Source organism: Hypomesus transpacificus, unplaced genomic scaffold, assembly GCF_021917145.1.
Source record: "Hypomesus transpacificus isolate Combined female unplaced genomic scaffold, fHypTra1 scaffold_101, whole genome shotgun sequence".
Taxonomy (NCBI): Eukaryota; Metazoa; Chordata; class Actinopteri; order Osmeriformes; family Osmeridae; genus Hypomesus; species Hypomesus transpacificus.
Window position 1 is genome coordinate 392,363 of NW_025813696.1, and position 18,974 is coordinate 411,336.

At 50.6% G+C, this 18,974-nt stretch overlaps 1 protein-coding gene across 1 annotated transcript; it reads left to right on the forward strand.

Annotated features, from left to right (window-relative positions):
• The first annotated feature begins 1,543 nt into the window (after window positions 1-1,543).
• Window positions 1,544-18,922, forward strand: abcb4 (ATP-binding cassette, sub-family B (MDR/TAP), member 4). Its single transcript, XM_047050195.1, has 28 exons — window positions 1,544-1,665; window positions 1,996-2,060; window positions 2,239-2,332; window positions 2,942-3,095; window positions 3,235-3,283; window positions 3,532-3,723; window positions 3,814-3,985; window positions 5,008-5,132; window positions 5,626-5,797; window positions 5,928-6,041; window positions 7,091-7,201; window positions 7,371-7,496; window positions 7,657-7,860; window positions 8,037-8,207; window positions 8,359-8,520; window positions 9,181-9,363; window positions 9,766-9,912; window positions 10,088-10,192; window positions 10,474-10,551; window positions 11,097-11,180; window positions 11,310-11,513; window positions 11,865-11,965; window positions 12,547-12,687; window positions 13,600-13,756; window positions 16,734-16,931; window positions 17,434-17,640; window positions 17,819-17,965; window positions 18,149-18,922. The coding sequence occupies exons 2-28, from the start codon at window positions 2,005-2,007 to the stop codon at window positions 18,395-18,397; spliced, it is 3,903 nt and encodes a 1,300-aa protein (XP_046906151.1). The 5' UTR covers window positions 1,544-1,665; window positions 1,996-2,004; the 3' UTR covers window positions 18,398-18,922.
• The last annotated feature ends 52 nt before the right edge of the window (window positions 18,923-18,974 follow it).

Here is an 18,974-nt window from a genome sequence, read left to right on the forward strand (position 1 = left end):
AAATTGTTGACCCGTCTTATGCAATATATGGAGGTGATCAATGCAGTAAATTGTTGATGTAGTGCGAAACATGCAATTTGAACCTCTTTTCCCGCTTGCTTGAAAGGCAGCAACATCCTATGTTGCTACATCGTCAATTGTAATTGGGGAGACCATCCAAACTCCTCATAAGAAACAGCATTGTGTGCGAGTACTAACCTAACTGATGGCCACCGGAAGTTGTTGTCATGTCTTATGCAATATGCGGAAGTGATGCGTGCAGTGAATTGAAACGTGACATAAGGCAGGATAGTGGACCCAATGCGGACATAATTGACTGCAGTCAACATGGAGCCTGGCAACGGACCATGAGGGAAGGAGGGCGGAATAATGCCCCTATCAAGTATCCAATTAGTTAATAATGCCCCTATCAAGTATCCAATGAGTTAATTATCTCTGAGCTTCACGACATTCTGATACCGTTGGTGACATTTTCTGTGTATATTCAATACTTTGTCCTCAGTTCTAAAATACAGAAACCAGACAGTCAGAACTGGGTTATGAGGACTGAGGAGGTAATCGTATCTCCTGTTCTACATGTAGTGTACAACTACCCGCTGTTTCCTGTGCTGACCTTGTATTGTCATCTTGTGCTCTTTTACAGCTGACTGCAGAGAGGCAGCAGAGCAGAGTCAAAACCACATTTTCGGTTCTTAGGAACCATGACAACCTCAAACTGAAGAACAAGCATATCTGACCCAGAGAAGAAGAGTTAACGTGTGCTAGATGGGGAAGGATGAGGTTTCTTTTAGAAGCTTGAATGAAGGGATCTTGTTGTGGTCCTGGTATTATACGACCATGTGACGTCTTCAGCGCAGACTATGGACCATAGTGTTTATGGATAAATACTTGCACTAGGCTAATATCCTAAAATGACTTATTCAATGTAATCTACTCATAGTAGTGATGTAACGTACGTTTAAGGCCTTCATTGACCGGTGACATCATATTATGGATCCAATCCTGATTAGGTAAACAGGATATGATGTCACAGCACAGCCTCATATTTATTATGAGTTTGCCAATCTGTTACACTTTGTGATTGGAAAAAGCTATGAACTCAGTTTATTATAGCAACTAACATTGATTACCAAGAGAACACTGACGAGTAGGCCTAGTAAGTTAAAGGTAAATTGAGTAATTGTGTTGATAGAAAAAGAGAGCGTGACTGTTTGGATCTTACCTTTGGTCCACACTATAAAGTTTAATGATAAGCCTAGTTTTATTACTGATTTGTGTGAATCCAAGCATACACTAACAGGAGCCCCATAATATTGCCTACAAGTATGGGTACATTGTGTTTCCATTTTTCAGTTTTTGAATTGACTGATTAAAACACAGCATAAAATACTGGCGCTGCCATATTTAAATTAATATAGAAGAAACCTGATCCTCTGTATGGGAGGACAGTCTAGCGGCGGCGCGATAAGGCGGCTGTTTCTGATGCGGTCTTGTAAAGCCATAAACGTGATATGAGTGAAGAAGAGCCAGTGTTGCGACTGTGCACAAACGGAGGGAGAGAGAGAGAGAGGGAGGGCGACTAGGAGAACTGCTGTGCGCGGATCAGCGAAGAAAACAGAGGCTCCGGGGAGTGAGCGGCTTCAGGGCAGCGGGTACGGGGGAAAGGTGAGTTGAGTCAGCTTAGCGGACTGCCGGTATGTATATTTAATGCTAACAACAGTCATTCTTACACTGTAGCGGTCATATCAAGCTACCCTGCCATTTAAGTATAGGCTGTATGACACGGGTATTTCCCACGTATCCCAACTGACACGCAACATGGGCTAATCAGCACATGAAACAGAGATAGCAAAGTTAACTGTCACACAAACGTGGTTAGTTGTCCCTTACTAATTGTGACTTTATTGTTTGACTAGTGGCCAAGTAACTCCTTACCCTGACTTTAGATGTAGTCTGTAATCTGAACGTTTTTCTTCTCGCACTTCTGACGACCAGGACCCAATCATGGACACGAAAGATAAGGACGCCATGACCAAATATACTCAAAACGGGGACTTAAGGTAGAGTATATTGAACTAATTTTTAATTCAATTCACTTCATTGATCTCGAAGGAAATTAAATATACCACCCCCTTCAGTCCAGTTCTGGACGGGGAAATTATTTATTTTTCTTGATTGAAGATGAATTATTTATAGGCTTAATATTAAATAAATAAATATTATGTTGGGCTCCTTTAGTGACAAGAATGATGAGAAGGAGGATAAGAAACATAAAAAGAAAGGGAAAAAGGAAAAAGAACCGAAGCTGCCGATGGTCGGCCCTATTTCGCTGGTGAGTGATCTTTCCGGGGCTACAGCTTTAAACCTCCTTTCTCCCTCACTACCTCAAGGGAATGAAGCTACGGTCATTGTTTATATCATTTCGTAAAAATGGTAAATGGTTTGATAACTGGTTAACTATTTTTATTGTTTTTCAATAACAATACGTGTTCAACATCCCCATGTCCGCTATTTTTAGCCTCGATTTCCCCTCACATGTCAACAGTCCAAGCTGAAGACACACTGCAGTGACTAATGAAACGTCCAGTGATAGTCCAAGACCTGTTGTGTGTGTGTGTGTGTGTGTGTGGTGCAACCGAGATCAGATGGATGTTGACGAGTGTGTTGTTGTGTGTTATGAGTACTTTATGGTTGGAATCTCGATGAGAAGGAGTTGGGAAGTCTGTGTGTGTGAGGGGGGGGGGGGGGGGGGGGGGGGGGGGGGGGGGGCAGGGGCTTTCTTCCTTCCTCCTCCTGGGAGAACATAACAGCAGCCAGGAGTTTGAAGTCTTTCTGACTGAGAATGTCTGCAACAACAACAAAGCTGTTGCTGTATTCACACAATGCTTGTGTCCCTGTCCTCCTCTTGTGTTTGTCCTGTGACATGCACCTGGTGCTGTAGTTCCGCTTCGCAGACGGCTGGGACAGGTTCCTGATCGTCCTGGGGACAGTGATGGCCATGGCCAACGGGACAGTGCTGCCACTCATGTGCATTGTGTTTGGGGACATGACGGACAGCTTTATCAGTGACTCTGTGCAGTCACAGAACCTCACCAGTGAGTCTCCACATGGCTCCAGGCTCCATGTCCTCTCACACACACACACGTGTACATACACACACATGTACACACGTACACACGTGCACACACACATCCATTAAGGTGACAGTATGACTCGATGTCTCCTGCTGTCTAGATGTCTCCTTCCCAACCTCCAATCGGACTCTGGGCGATGACATGACGACGTAAGGATTTACCTGACCCTGACCCCTGTGTCTATTTAGAGCCTCTCTTCTGTGTGTGTGTGTGCGTGTGTGTGCGTGTGTGTGTGCGTGTGTGTGTGCGTGTGTGTGTGGAGCCATGTGTGCGTACAGGAGATGTCTCTGCTGTGTATGTAATGGGGTGGATTCAAACAAATTCTATAAACGAGTGTGCAATGTGTGTGTGTGTTTACCTACACCTCAACTGTGCCCCCCACCACCACCACCCCCAGCTATGCCATCTACTACTCCATCATGGGGGCTGTGGTGCTGGTGGCTGCCTACATGCAGGTGGCCTTCTGGACCCTGGCTGCAGGCCGGCAGGTCAAGCGCCTCCGGAAGCTGTTCTTCCACCGCATCCTGCAGCAGGAGATCGGCTGGTTCGACGTCAACGAGACCACAGAGCTCAACACGCGGCTCACAGAGTGGGTGACGTACGCTGGCGTGCACACAGGATCACCCCTGGCCTCTCGCGTGTGCCTGATGGGTTGTGTGTGTGTGTGTGTGTAATCCAGTGACATCTATAAAATCAACGAGGGGATAGGAGACAAGGTGGGGATGTTGCTGCAGTCCTTCACCAGCTTCTTCACAGCCTTCATCATCGGCTTCGCCAAGGGCTGGAAGCTCACCCTGGTCATCCTGGCTGTCAGTCCTGCTCTGGGCATCTCCGCTGGGCTCTTCAGCAAGGTGGGTCACACACACCTGCACACCCCACCTGCGCACAGCCTCACAGGAAAATACACACTCACAAAACATCATCTGTCAGTCGCCTTCACCTGTTGTGTGTGTGTGTGTAGGTGTTGACAACCTTCACCTGTTGTGCGTGTGTGTGTAGGTGTTGACAACCTTCACCTGTTGTGTGTGTGTGTGTAGGTGTTGACAACCTTCACCTGTTGTGTGTGTGTGTGTAGGTGTTGACAACCTTCACCTGTTGTGTGTGTGTGTGTAGGTGTTGACAACCTTCACCTGTTGTGTGTGTGTGTGTAGGTGTTGACAACCTTCACCTGTTGTGTGTGTGTGTGTAGGTGTTGACAACCTTCACCTGTTGTGTGTGTGTGTGTAGGTGTTGACAACCTTCACCTGTTGTGTGTGTGTGTGTAGGTGTTGACAACCTTCACCTGTTGTGTGTGTGCGTGTAGGTGTTGACAACCTTCACCTGTTGTGTGTGTGCGTGTAGGTGTTGACAACCTTCACCTGTTGTGTGTGTGCGTGTAGGTGTTGACAACCTTCACCTGTTGTGTGTGTGCGTGTAAGTGTTGACAACCTTCACCTGTTGTGTGTGTGTGTAGGTGTTGACAACCTTCACCTGTTGTGTGTGTGTGTGTAGGTGTTGACAACCTTCACCTGTTGTGTGTGTGTGTGTGTAGGTGTTGACAACCTTCACCTGTTGTGTGTGTGTGTGTAGGTGTTGACAACCTTCACCTGTTGTGTGTGTGTGTGTAGGTGTTGACAACCTTCACCTGTTGTGTGTGTGTGTGTAGGTGTTGACAACCTTCACCTGTTGTGTGTGTGTGTGTAGGTGTTGACAACCTTCACCTGTTGTGTGTGTGTGTGTAGGTGTTGACAACCTTCACCTGTTGTGTGTGTGTGTGTAGGTGTTGACAACCTTCACCTGTTGTGTGTGTGTGTGTAGGTGTTGACAACCTTCACCTGTTGTGTGTGTGTGTGTAGGTGTTGACAACCTTCACCTGTTGTGTGTGTGTGTGTAGGTGTTGACAACCTTCACGTCGAAGGAACAGTCTGCCTATGCCAAGGCCGGGGCAGTGGCTGAGGAGGTGCTGTCGGCTGTTAGGACGGTCTTCGCTTTTAACGGACAACAAAGAGAGATTAAGAGGTGTGTGTCCATGTTAGGGGTTTCTGCTGTGTGTACCTCTGTTGTGGTTCTGCTGTGTGTAGCTCTGTTGTGGTTCTGCTGTGTGTAGCCCTGTTGTGGTTCTGCTGTGTGTACCTCTGTTGTGGTTCTGCTGTGTGTAGCTCTGTTGTGGTTCTGCTGTGTGTAGCTCTGTTGTGGTTCTGCTGTGTAGCTCTGTTGTGGTTCTGTGTCCACACTGCCCTCACAGCCGGGAGACGTGGGTGCATCTATATAAAGATCCTTCTGGAAAATACACCAAATCATCTATAACTCTACATTACAGCATTAGCTAAAGGGTGGATTGAATCAGTGTAATGGGCTGTTTAGAAGCTCTCTCGCTCTCTCTCTTTCTCTCTCTCCTTCCTCCACTCTTCCTCTGTCCAGTCAGCTGTCGATCTCCTTGCCCACCCGTAACCCGTGTGTGTTTGTACACACATGTGAACGTGCGTGTGCTTTGGTGCGTGTGCCACTTCAGGTATCATAAGAACTTGGAGGATGCTAAGAACATGGGGATCAAGAAGGCCATCTCAGCCAACATCGCCATGGGCTTCACCTTCCTGATGATCTACCTGTCTTACGCTCTGGCCTTCTGGTACGGCAGCACCCTGATCCTCAGCGGGGAGTACAGCATCGGCTCCGTGCTCACGGTGAGTCAACACCACAACACATCATCTCTCTGTCTCTCTCACTCACACACACAGCGGTTGAGTTCAGCGGTATAGAAAGTCTCCTGGGTTTAGATGTTTGTGAGGGTAACAGCTGCTGCTGTGTCCTTAGGTCTTCTTCTCTGTGCTGATTGGAGCGTTTGCCCTGGGACAGACGTCTCCTAACATCCAGTCCTTCGCCAGCGCCAGAGGAGCCGCCCACAAGGTCTACAACATCATAGACAACGTGAGAGACACACACACACCCGTGGCCTTCACACACACACACACACCACACACACACACATACTGAACAGAGGTTATTGAACCTTGAGTCTTCACCTTGATAGAAGGACTTGATGTGTTAACGCATAACCACTCCTGTTCCCATGCTGATCCCAGACAGCCCAGTGTTTAACTTGGTAGACTCTTGTTAAACATTAATTGCTGTACTCACAGTCACTCAAACTACACACAACACTAATACACCAATACGCTAATACATTAGGGTTAGAGTTCATTAGAAGTTGAGTAACACTGTAGTTGTATGACACCACAAATCCACAAATAGCCTTCACAGATTTGTATCTTGCAAACTCGCCAGTATAGCTGCCTCACAGCTACTCCTCTGAAATGCCGTACAGCTAAACCTGGTCGCGTTGAAGCCGCAACGTGCTGTGTTGTGAACAGGGTGTAATACATGCATCTGTCATAGTCATCACAACACACACACACACAGCATGCCCTCACAACACACACACACAGCGTGCCCTCACAAGCCTTCCCAGAGAGCTTCGGCCAATTGGAAGGGAAACTGTGGAAGGGTGAGGTGTCCCAGAGGGAACTCACACACACACAAACACGCCCTTAACATCACAGAGTCTGTCAGAAAACACACACTCACAAGCACACACACACTCACAACCACAGTCACAGACACACTCACAACATACACAGTTTGAACAGAGTGCAGCAGGGGGTCTGGCTGAAACACAAAGACTAGAGTAAATAAACTAGAGCAAGGCTGATGGAAGATCAACCTGGCCGGGCCGATAGTCTTCCTCCCTTTGTCCCTCTGGACTTGAAGTGAGGCAATTCATGGTCTTTTGAAATATGATTTTCTCCTCACATTAAAACAGTGCATCAGCACTACCACACCAGTTCAGCACACTAAACTGAACCAAAAAAAGTATATTTCCTGTCACACGGTGTGTTTATGTCACTTGAACTTCCTGTTGTTTTTAATTCTCTTCAGAGAACGTCAATCTTCCTCTGTTCTGTTTCTTCTCTCATCAGAACCCTAAAATCGACAGTTACTCAAACGATGGCTTCAAACCTGACTCCATCAAGGGAAACATTGAGTTCAAGGACATCCACTTCACCTACCCCTCACGGCCAGACGCCAAGGTAGGTCCAGCCTTGGGATGATCAGACTGGTCAGGTTTTTATTTGACTTTCCAGCCAAGCTGTCTCAGCACACCTGTACCTCACACACACCAGCTGTCAGAGTGTCCTCAGTCTGTTCCCAGTCCAGGTCTTCCTGTGGCCTGTCTCCTGAGTGTGTCCTGGTGTGCAGGTCCTGAACGGGATGTCTCTGAGCGTGCGGAGTGGCCAGACCATCGCCCTGGTGGGCAGCAGCGGCTGTGGGAAGAGCACCACCGTCCAGCTGCTGCAGAGGTTCTACGACCCTCAGGAAGGATCGGTGAGGAACACACACACACACACACTCAGTAACAGCCTCTTAACACACACACACACTCAGTAACAGCCTCTTAACACACACACACACTCCGTAACAGCCTCTTAACACACACACACACACTCAGTGCAGAGCACTGACTCACCTCAGTCTCTCTGTGCAGGTGAGCATAGACGGGCATGACGTGCGCTCCCTGAACGTGCGCTGCCTGAGGGAGATGATCGGCGTGGTGAGTCAGGAGCCTGTCCTGTTCGCCACCACCATCGCTGAGAACATCCGCTACGGCAGGCCTGACGTCACCCAGAAGCAGCTGGAGCAGGCCTCGCGAGAGGCCAACGCCTACGACTTCATCATGAAGCTTCCTGACGTACGTAGGAGCGCGTGTGTGTGTGTGTGGGGGGGGTTGTAGGGGATATAGTCACACAGACTGTAGTGTTGTAGTCACACAGACTGTAGTGTTGTAGTGTTGTAGTCACACAGACTGTAGTGTTGCAGTCACACAGACTGTAGCTCATTGCTGCGCCTCGTCTTGCGGCTGAGCAGCAGTTTGAGACGCTGGTTGGGGATCGAGGCACTCAGATGAGCGGAGGCCAGAAGCAGAGGATCGCCATCGCCCGCGCCCTCGTCCGGAACCCCAAGATCCTGCTGCTGGACGAGGCCACCTCAGCCCTGGACGCAGAGAGTGAGACCGTGGTGCAAGCTGCCCTCGACAAGGTGGGGTCTCTCTTCTGCTCTCTCATCATGTACTTTTTCAGTGAGAATTAATAAAGTGAAAGATTTCATAAACCGTGTTTCATCTCTCTCTCTCTCTCTCTCTCTCTCTCTCTCTCTCTCTCTATATCTCTCTCTCTCTGTCCTCCCCCAGGTCAGACTAGGTCGCACCACCATAGTAGTGGCCCACCGTCTCTCCACCATCCGCAACGCTGACATCATCGCTAGCTTCCAGAATGGAGACATCGTGGAGCAAGGCACCCACAGCGAGCTGATGAAGATGCAAGGAGTCTACCACACACTGGTCACCATGCAGGTAACACACACACACACACTGGTCACCATGCAGGTAACACACACACACACACTGGTCACCATGCAGGTAACACACACACACACACTGGTCACCATGCAGGTAACACACACACACACACACTGGTCACCATGCAGGTAACACACACACACACACTGGTCACCATGCAGGTAACACACACACACACTGGTCACCATGCAGGTAACACACACACACACACTGGTCACCATGCAGGTAACACACACACACACACTGGTCACCATGCAGGTAACACACACACACACACTGGTCACCATGCAGGTAACACACACACACACACTGGTCACCATGCAGGTAACACACACACACACACTGGTCACCATGCAGGTAACACACACACACACACTGGTCACCATGCAGGTAACACACACACACACTGGTCACCATGCAGGTAACACACACACACACACTGGTCACCATGCAGGTAACACACACACACACACTGGTCACCATGCAGGTAACACACACACACACACTGGTCACCATGCAGGTAACACACACACACACACTGGTCACCATGCAGGTAACACACACACACACACTGGTCACCATGCAGGTAACACACACACACACACTGGGATCAGTGTTACTGGTGTGTACTAAGCAGAGCCTGTGCTATGCTAGACCTTCCGGAATGCAGAGGACAGTGTGGAGGTTGAAGCTGAGCCTGTCCTGGATGAGAAGAGTCCGTCTGCCTCGTCGCTAACGGACACCACCCTTTACCGGAGGAAGTCCACCAAGGGCTCCTCCTTCGTTGGCTCGGAGAAGGAGAAGGAGAAGGAGGGGGAGACCAATGCTGAGGAGGAGGTTAGATGTTGGTTCTTTTCAAAATGATCAAAGATGAAGTGAGCTAAGACGTAGAATGGAAGTCACTATCCCTCCCTCTCTCTCTCCATCCCTCCCTCCATCCCTCCCTCCCTCTCTCCCTCTCTCCCTCCTTCTCTCCCTCCCTCCCACCCTCCCTCCATCCCTCCCTCCATCCATCCCTCCCTCCCTCCCTCCCTCCATCCCTCTCTCCCTCCATCCCACCCTCCCTCCCTCCCTCCCTCCTTCTCTCCCTCCATCCCTCTCTCCCTCCCACCCTCCCTCCCTCCATCCCTCTCTCCCTTCATCCATCCCTCCCTCCCTCTCTCTCTCTCTCTCTCTCTCTCTCTCTCTCTCTCTCTCTCTCCTCTCTCCCTCCATCCCTCCCTCCCTCCCTCTCCCCAGGATGAGAAGGTCCCTCCTGTGTCGTTCTTCCAAGTGCTCCGTCTCAACCTTCCTGAGTGGCCTTACATTGTGGTGGGCGTGATCTGTGCAACCATCAACGGAGCCATGCAGCCCCTGTTTGCTGTCATCTTCTCTAAGATCATTGCTGTAGGTTGAAGCCATCCTTTCCCCTCCTCCAGTCCACGTCCACTCGAGCTTCCCACATTAGGACACCATACCCACAAACATGGTGTGACCATGACAACCATGATGCCAGGGACAGATCGGTCTCCTCCGGTGTGTGTGTGTCAGACTGAGGTGTTGGTGTGTCGTCCTCCTTCAGGTGTTTGCAGAGACGAACCAGGACATCGTGAGAGAGCGCTCTTCATTCTTTTCCCTCATGTTTGCTGCCATCGGAGCTGTTTCCTTCGTCACCATGTTCCTGCAGGTAGGCATCTTCATCTCCATGTTCCTGCAGGTAGGCATCTTCATCTCCATGTTCCTGCAGGTAGGCATCTTCATCTCCATGTTCCTGCAGGTAGGCATCTTCATCTCCATGTTCCTGCAGGTAGGCATCTTCATCTCCATGTTCCTGCAGGTAGGCACCAGCACAGGACCTGGGTCACACTCTGATCTTGATACTGGGATGTGCTTGATATATTTCACCCTCTGCACACACAAACACACACACACCCTCACACACACTAACAGTGTTCTGTGCTTTGTTAGGGTTACTGCTTCGGGAAAGCCGGTGAGATTCTGACCATGAAGCTGAGACTGCAAGCCTTTAAAGCCATGATGAGACAGGTGAGACTGGTGAGACAGGAGGGTAGAGAGGTGAGACTGGTGAGACAGGAGGGTAGAGATGTGAGACAGGTGAGACAGGATGGTAGAGAGGTGAGACTAGTGAGACAAGAAGGTAGAGAGGTGAGACTGGTGAAACAGAATGGCAGAGGTGAGACTGGTGAGACAGGAGGGTAGAGAGGTGAGACTGGTGAGACAAGAAGGTAGAGAGGTGAGACTGGTGAGACAGGATGGCAGAGAGGTGAGACTGGTGAGACAGGAGGGTAGAGAGGTGAGACTGGTGAGACAGGATGGTAGAGAGGTGAGACAGGTGAGACAGGATGGTAGAGAGGTGAGACAGGAGAGACAGTATGGTAGAGAGGCGAGACAGGTGAGACAGGATGGTAGAGAGGTGAGACAGGTGAGACAGGAGGGTAGAGAGGTGTGAGACAGGTGAACCTACTCCAGGACTGACAGTCTGTCTGAAGACCTCTGTCTCAGATCATGTGACCCTCAGTCTCAGATCATGTGACCCCTGCAGATGTCTGACTCTCTGCTGCCCCCTGTAGGACATGGGCTGGTTTGACCACCACAAGAACAGCGTGGGGGCCCTCACCACCAGACTGGCCACAGACGCAGCCCAAGTGCAGGGAGTACGTTAGTCCACCACACACACACACCACCACACACACACAAACACACACACACACAACTGTACCACACTCAGTCATGCTTTTCTGTTCCATCTGTCTCTCCTGACCCCTTCCCCCACCCCTCCCCAGGCCACAGGGGTGCGCATGGCAACGCTGGCTCAGAATGTGGCTAACCTGGGGACCAGCATCATCATCTCCTTCGTGTATGGCTGGGAGCTGACCCTGCTCATTCTGGGCGTGGTGCCTGTGATGGCGGTGGCCGGGGCCATCCAGATGCAGCTGCTCTCCGGCCACGCTGTCGAAGACAAGAAGGAGCTGGAGCAGGCTGGGAAGGTAGGGCTCACTGTCACCTAGAGAGTCAGAGTCTACAGCATCAGAGTCAGAGTCAGAGTCTACAGCATCAGAGTCAGTGTCTACAGCATCAGACTCAGAGTCAGAGTGTACAGCATCAGGGTCAGTGTCTACAGCATCAGACTCAGAGTCAGAGTCTACAGCATCAGAGTCAGTGTCTACAGCATCAGAGTCAGTGTCTACAGCATCAGAGTCAGAGTCTACAGCATCAGAGTCAGAGAGGACTCTAATTTCTCATTTTCAAAATATCTCTGTCTCTCTGTCTGTCTGTCTCTCTCCCTCTCTCTCTCTCTATCTCTCCATTGTAACTCTGAAGTGTGTTTGTGTTCCCAGATTGCCACCGAGGCGATAGAGAATATCCGGACAGTGGCGTCTCTCACCAGAGAGGGCAAGTTTGAGTCCCTTTACCAGAAGAACCTGGTGGTGCCTTACAAGTATGGACAACTCGGATTAGTTTGTAAATGTTACTCACTTCAATTACTTGAGATTCACCTCATGTTTTGCTAGTATTGTCACTGTGTCGTCATCATGTCTCTCTCTCTGTGTCTTCATCATGTCTCTCTCTCTCTGTGTCTTCATCGTGTCTCTCTCTCTCTCTGTGTCTTCATCATGTCTCTCTCTCTCTGTGTCTTCATCATGTCTCTCTCTCTCTGTGTCGTCATCGTGTCTCTCTCTCTGTGTCTTCATCATGTCTCTCTCTCTCTGTGTCTTCATCATGTCTCTCTCTCTCTGTGTCGTCATCGTGTCTCTCTCTCTCTGTGTCTTCATCATGTCTCTCTCTCTCTGTCTTCATCATGTCACTCTCTCTCTGTGTCTTCATCATGTCTCTCTCTCTCTCTCTGTGTCGTCATTGTGTCTCTCTCTCTCTGTCTTCATCATGTCACTCTCTGTGTCGTCATCGTGTCTCTCTCTCTCTCTCTCTCTCTGTGTCGTCATCATGTCACTCTCTCTCTGTGTCTTCATCATGTCTCTCTCTCTCTCTCTGTGTCTTCATCATGTCTCTCTCTCTCTGTAGAAACTCCCAGAAGAAGGCTCATGTTTATGGGTTGACCTTCTCCTTCTCCCAGGCCATGATCTACTTTGCCTACGCCGGATGCTTCCGCTTCGGAGCGTGGCTCATCGAGGTCAACAGGATGGACTTTGAATCGGTCTTCCTGTGAGTAACCATCCCTGATTGGTCAGAATAGGCTGACTTCCTGTGAGTAACCATCCCTGATTGGTCAGAATAGGCTGACTTCCTGTTCATGGCCTGAGGTGTGTCTGCTGCTGCCACTACATAGGCTCGGTACAAAGCTGCTGACGGCAGTATCTCATCAGTCTGTCTTCCATCGTGAAGGAATCGGCCAGAGGTGTCTTTGATAAGGTGAAAGAAGGACAACCAGGGGTCAACAGCAAGGAGAGGGAGAGGGAGAGGGAGAGGGAGAGAGTATGCACGTGTCAGTGAGTACTGTACAGTAAAACATACACATTCAAAACCAGACTGGAAAGGAATGTGAGAGAGGAGGACAAAGGTTTGTCATATTGCCTCAGGAGCAGTTAATGATTACATGCTGGATTAGAAACGCTGTTGGTGGGGGTGTATTACCCCTGACAAGTCACACCGCCATGGCAACACTGAGATGGGTGACACGACACCATGTTACAAAACAGAGACACAAAGAGAGGGAGTTTGCTGTCTTAAATCATTATGTCTATGGGATTATTCCCAATTATTATATTGAAATGCAAAAGTGACCTCCATTTGAATTCTGCTTGTCATGCAGTGGGATTAAAGTCTGAAAGCCACACATGCCAAGTTTATGATGCTGTATAACTATAAAGAAGATTCTGTCTACTAAAGTCAATATAATGTCGGTAATTGTTATATAGAATCCATTGAAATATGGTTGCGAGTATCTGGCCCTGCTGGACCCAGTTTAGGATTTATGTTTATTCAAGCAGTGGTTGTTTTGGATGCCATAGAAATAGTAAATAATAATTGTTTTTGTATTCTCTCTCTCTCTCTCTCTCTCTCTCTCTCTCTCTCTCTCTCTCTCTCTCTCTCTCTCTCTCTCTCTCTCTCTCTCAGGGTGGTTTCAGCTGTGCTCTATGGGGCCATGGCTGTGGGAGAGGCTAACTCCTTCACTCCTAACTACGCCAAGGCCAAGGTCTCTGCCTCTCACCTCATGATGCTGGTGAACAGGAAGCCTGCCATCGACAACACCTCCGAAGACGGAGACACACCGGTAGATTGACATTCTAACTGTCCTGGTCTGTCCTGTCTCCTTCTCCTAGCAGCAAGGTCTGTCCTGTCTCCTTGTCCTAGGAGAGCAAGGTCTGCCCTGTCTCCTTCTCCTAGCAGCAAGGTCTGTCCTGTCTCCTTCTCCTAGCAGCAAGGTCTGTCCCGTCTCCTTCTCCTAGCAGCAAGGTCTGCCCTGTCTCCTTCTCCTAGCAGCAAGGTCTGCCCTGTCTCCTTCTCCTAGCAGCAAGGTCTGCCCTGTCTCCTTCTCCTAGCAGCAAGGTCTGCCCTGTCTCCTTCTCCTAGCAGCAAGGTCTGTCCTGTCTCCTTCTCCTAGCAGCAAGGTCTGTCCTGTCTCCTTCTCCTAGCAGCAAGGTCTGTCCTGTCTCCTTCTCCTAGCAGCAAGGTCTGTCCTGTCTCCTTCTCCTAGCAGCAAGGTCTGTCCTGTCTCCTTCTCCTAGCAGCAAGGTCTGCCCTGTCTCCTTCTCCTAGCAGCAAGGTCTGTCCTGTCTCCTTCTCCTAGCAGCAAGGTCTGTCCTGTCTCCTTCTCCTAGCAGCAAGGTCTGTCCTGTCTCCTTCTCCTAGCAGCAAGGTCTGTCCTGTCTCCTTCTCCTAGCAGCAAGGTCTGCCCTGTCTCCTTCTCCTAGCAGCAAGGTCTGCCCTGTGTCCTTCTCCTAGCAGCAAGGTCTGTCCTGTCTCCTTCTCCTAGCAGCAAGGTCTGTCCCGTCTCCTTCTCCTAGCAGCAAGGTCTGCCCTGTCTCCTTCTCCTAGCAGCAAGGTCTGCCCTGTCTCCTTCTCCTAGCAGCAAGGTCTGCCCTGTCTCCTTCTGCTAGCAGCAAGGTCTGTCCTGTCTCCTTCTCCTAGCAGCAAGGTCTGTCCTGTCTCCTTCTCCTAGCAGCAAGGTCTGTCCTGTCTCCTTCTCCTAGCAGCAAGGTCTGTCCTGTCTCCTTCTCCTAGCAGCAAGGTCTGTCCTGTCTCCTTCTCCTAGGAGAGCAAGGTCTGTCCTGTCTCCTTCTGCTAGCAGCAAGGTCTGCCCTGTCTCCTTCTGCTAGCAGCAAGGTCTGTCCTGTCTCCTTCTCCTAGCAGCAAGGTCTGTCCTGTCTCCTTCTCCTAGCAGCAAGGTCTGTCCTGTCTCCTTCTCCTAGCAGCAAGGTAGTCCTGTCTCCTTCTCCTAGCAGCAAGGTCTGTCCTGTCTCCTTCTCCTAGCAGCAAGGTCTGCCCTGTCTCCTTCTCCTAGCAGCAAGGTCTGCCCTGTCTCCTTCTCCTAGCAGCAAGGTCTGTCCTGTCTCCTTCTCCTAGCAGCAAGGTCTGTCCTGTCTCCTTCTCCTAGGAGAGCAAGGTCTGTCCTGTCTCCTTCTGCTAGCAGCAAGGTCTGCCCTGTCTCCTTCTGCTAGCAGCAAGGTATGTCCTGTCTCCTTCTCCTAGCAGCAAGGTCTGTCCTGTCTCCTTCTCCTAGCAGCAAGGTCTGTCCTGTCTCCTTCTCCTAGCAGCAAGGTCTGTCCTGTCTCCTTCTCCTAGCAGCAAGGTCTGTCCTGTCTCCTTCTCCTAGCAGCAAGGTCTGCCCTGTCTCCTTCTCCTAGCAGCAAGGTCTGCCCTGTCTCCTTCTCCTAGCAGCAAGGTCTGTCCTGTCTCCTTCTCCTAGCAGCAAGGTCTGTCCTGTCTCCTTCTCCTAGCAGCAAGGTCTGTCCTGTCTCCTTTTCCTAGCAGCAAGGTCTGTCCTGTCTCCTTCTCCTAGCAGCAAGGTCTGCCCTGTCTCCTTCTCCTAGCAGCAAGGTCTGCCCTGTCTCCTTCTCCTAGCAGCAAGGTCTGTCCTGTCTCCTTCTCCTAGCAGCAAGGTCTGTCCTGTCTCCTTCTCCTAGGAGAGCAAGGTCTGCCCTGTCTCCTTCTCCTAGCAGCAAGGTCTGCCCTGTCTCCTTCTCCTAGCAGCAAGGTCTGCCCTGTCTCCTTCTCCTAGCAGCAAGGTCTGTCCTGTCTCCTTCTCCTAGCAGCAAGGTCTGTCCTGTCTCCTTCTCCTAGCAGCAAGGTCTGTCCTGTCTCCTTCTCCTAGCAGCAAGGTCTGCCCTGTCTCCTTCTCCTAGCAGCAAGGTCTGCCCTGTCTCTTTCTCCTAGCAGCAAGGTCTGCCCTGTCTCCTTCTCCTAGGAGAGCAAGGTCTGTCCTGTCTCCTTCTCCTAGCAGCAAAGTCTGCCCTGTCTCCTTCTCCTAGCAGCAAGGTCTGCCCTGTCTCCTTCTGCTAGCAGCAAGGTCTGTCCTGTCTCCTTCTCCTAGCAGCAAGGTCTGCCCTGTCTCCTTCTCCTAGGAGAGCAAGGTCTGCCCTGTCTCCTTCTGCTAGCAGCAAGGTCTGCCCTGTCTCCTTCTCCTAGTAGCAAGGTCTGCCCTGTCTCCTTCTCCTAGCAGCAAGGTCTGCCCTGTCTCCTTCTCCTAGTAGCAAGGTCTGCCCTGTCTCCTTCTCCTAGTAGCAAGGTCTGCCCTGTCTCCTTCTCCTAGGAGAGCAAGGTCTGCCCTGTCTCCTTCTCCTAGGAGAGCAAGGTCTGCCCTGTCTCCTTCTGCTAGCAGCAAGGTTCGCCCTGTCTCCTTCTCCTAGTAGCAAGGTCTGCCCTGTCTCCTTCTCCTAGGAGAGCAAGGTCTGCCCTGTCTCCTTCTCCTAGTAGCAAGGTCTGCCCTGTCTCCTTCTCCTAGCAGCAAGGTCTGCCCTGTCTCCTTCTCCTAGTAGCAAGGTCTGCCCTGTCTCCTTCTCCTAGCAGCAAGGTCTGCCCTGTCTCCTTCTGCTAGCAGCAAGGTCTGCCCTGTCTCCTTCTGCTAGCAGCAAGGTCTGCCCTGTCTCTTTCTCCTAGGAGAGCAAGCTCCTTTTCTTATATCACTAAATGTTTCCATGCATCTCTCTCCCACGCTCTCTCTTTCTCTCTCTCTGTCCCTTTCTCTGTCCCTCTCTCTCTGTCCCTCTATCTCTGCCCCCCCCCCCCCCCCCCCCCCCCCCCCCCCCCAGGAGACATTTGAAGGTAACGTGCGTTTCCAGGGTGTTCAGTTTAACTACCCGTCCCGTCCGGAGGTGCCCATCCTGCAGGGCCTGGACCTGAAGGTGAGCAAGGGGCAGACCCTGGCGCTGGTGGGCAGCAGCGGCTGTGGGAAGAGCACCACCATCCAGCTGCTGGAGAGGTTCTACGACCCCCTGCAGGGGACAGTGGTGAGTACACACACACACATTCACTCCTTCTAACTATGTCTGTGTTATATTATGCATGCTTCAGCTCTGTGTAATGTAGAGATATTTATAAGGGGAATGTACTGTGTTACATGATTTAGAGGAATTATAAAAAGGAAAGCAGAGCCCTTGGGATGTTTCCACCAAAAAGAAGAGACTTCTGCTTTAGAGACCGTTAGGGACAGAGACAGTTCCCTAGTAGTTACTCATCAACTGGCCAGGATGTTGACCCTGCTTGTTTCTATGGTGGCATAATCTAGTCTCTACTTTTAGTGGGTGTGTGTGTGAGAGGTGAGTAGGTGATATCAGTTCATCTCAAGGCCTCATGATAAGATGAATTTACACCCACAGATAGTCCAGTCATATCAAGGATGGTTGTTGTGGATGCATGTTTCTAGCATCTAGTAAAGAAATGATGTCATCTGCACCCTTGTGCATCACTGTCCTCTCCTCCTCCTCCTTGTCCTCCTCCTCCTCCTCCCAGATGCTGGATAAGGTTGACGTACAGAAGCTGAACATCCAGTGGCTGCGAGCCCAGATAGGCATCGTGTCTCAGGAGCCGGTGCTGTTTGACTGCAGCCTGGCGGAGAACATCGCCTATGGGGACAATAGTCGCAAGGTGACCCTGGAGGAGATCCAGAGTGCTGCCAAGGAAGCCAACATCCACAGCTTCATAGAGACCCTGCCTCAGGTACAGCAGGTTCTGGTATCACTTCATCTGCAGGCTGAGCTTTATCTCAAGCTTAATGTCAAGGGTTAGGGTTAGGCCAGTGCCTAGATAGAGCTGTCCACTTCTCTCTTATGCTGTGCCATCGATAGTGCACACACCTGATATTTAATACACTATCCCTCCCTCTCTCCCTGAGCAGAAGTATGACACGCAGGCAGGGGACAAGGGCACCCAGCTGTCAGGAGGGCAGAAGCAGCGTGTCGCCATCGCCAGAGCTCTCCTCCGCAACCCCCGACTGCTGCTGCTGGACGAGGCCACGTCCGCCCTGGACACTGAGAGCGAGAGGGTGAGTGTGTGTGGGTTGGTCAAGCGTGCGCTTGGGGATCGTTGGGATCTATTATCCTTTTGTAGTAAACCTTGTCAAAGGACTTAGTAGGAAAAAACAATCTGGAATGGTTGCTAGCAGATCTACCTACCCCGGCTGTCTCCCCAACCCCTCATGCCCCCCCCCCCCCCCCCCCCCCCCCAGGTGGTGCAGGAAGCTCTGGACCAGGCGAGGCAGGGCAGGACTTGCATCGTGGTGGCTCATCGCCTGTCCACCATCCAGAACGCCGACCGCATCGCTGTGTTCCAGGGAGGGCTGGTGGTGGAGCAGGGGACACACCAGCAGCTGCTGGCCAGGAAGGGACCTTACCACACGCTGGTCACCACACAGCTGGGCCATGGGAGAGATGCAGAGGGCCAGGCCAACCACGGGGTCACTGCCAACGTGGCGTAGCGGCGCCACCTAGCTGTGGTCATCTGTGGGTGGGTGACCATGTTGGACACAACTTAGTATTTCTATCACCAAAGTACCTGATATGCCACATTAATCCATGTCTGATTGATAGACAAATACGCACATACATGCTGTTTAACAGTTAATGACACACTGGAGCAAAGTCATGCCTATAACCTTTACTGTACACGCTCAGCAACCAGGCCTTTACTGTGGCCATTATTATTTTGATTCATATATTTAGTATGCAAGTTTGTGATGCAAGTTATCAAAGGATATGTCATTTTTGTTAATTGATTTGAATGTTTTGTGGCTATTCATGCTGCTGGAAGACCCTGTTGTGTCTGACGTCAGGGGACCAGAAGGCCTGTCTTCCTACCTGCATGTTCTACCATGTGTCTGGGAGCCTTTCAAGCACTTAGGACAAAGATTCAAGTTCTGCTTCTACATTTGCACTGAAACAACTAACCTTAAATACACAGTAGTTAGTGTGTGAACACATTAAAGATTTTCTATTCAGTCATGCACCGCTGGCTCGTCCTGTTCCTTCATGTAACAAAGAAAAAAGTGGAAAATA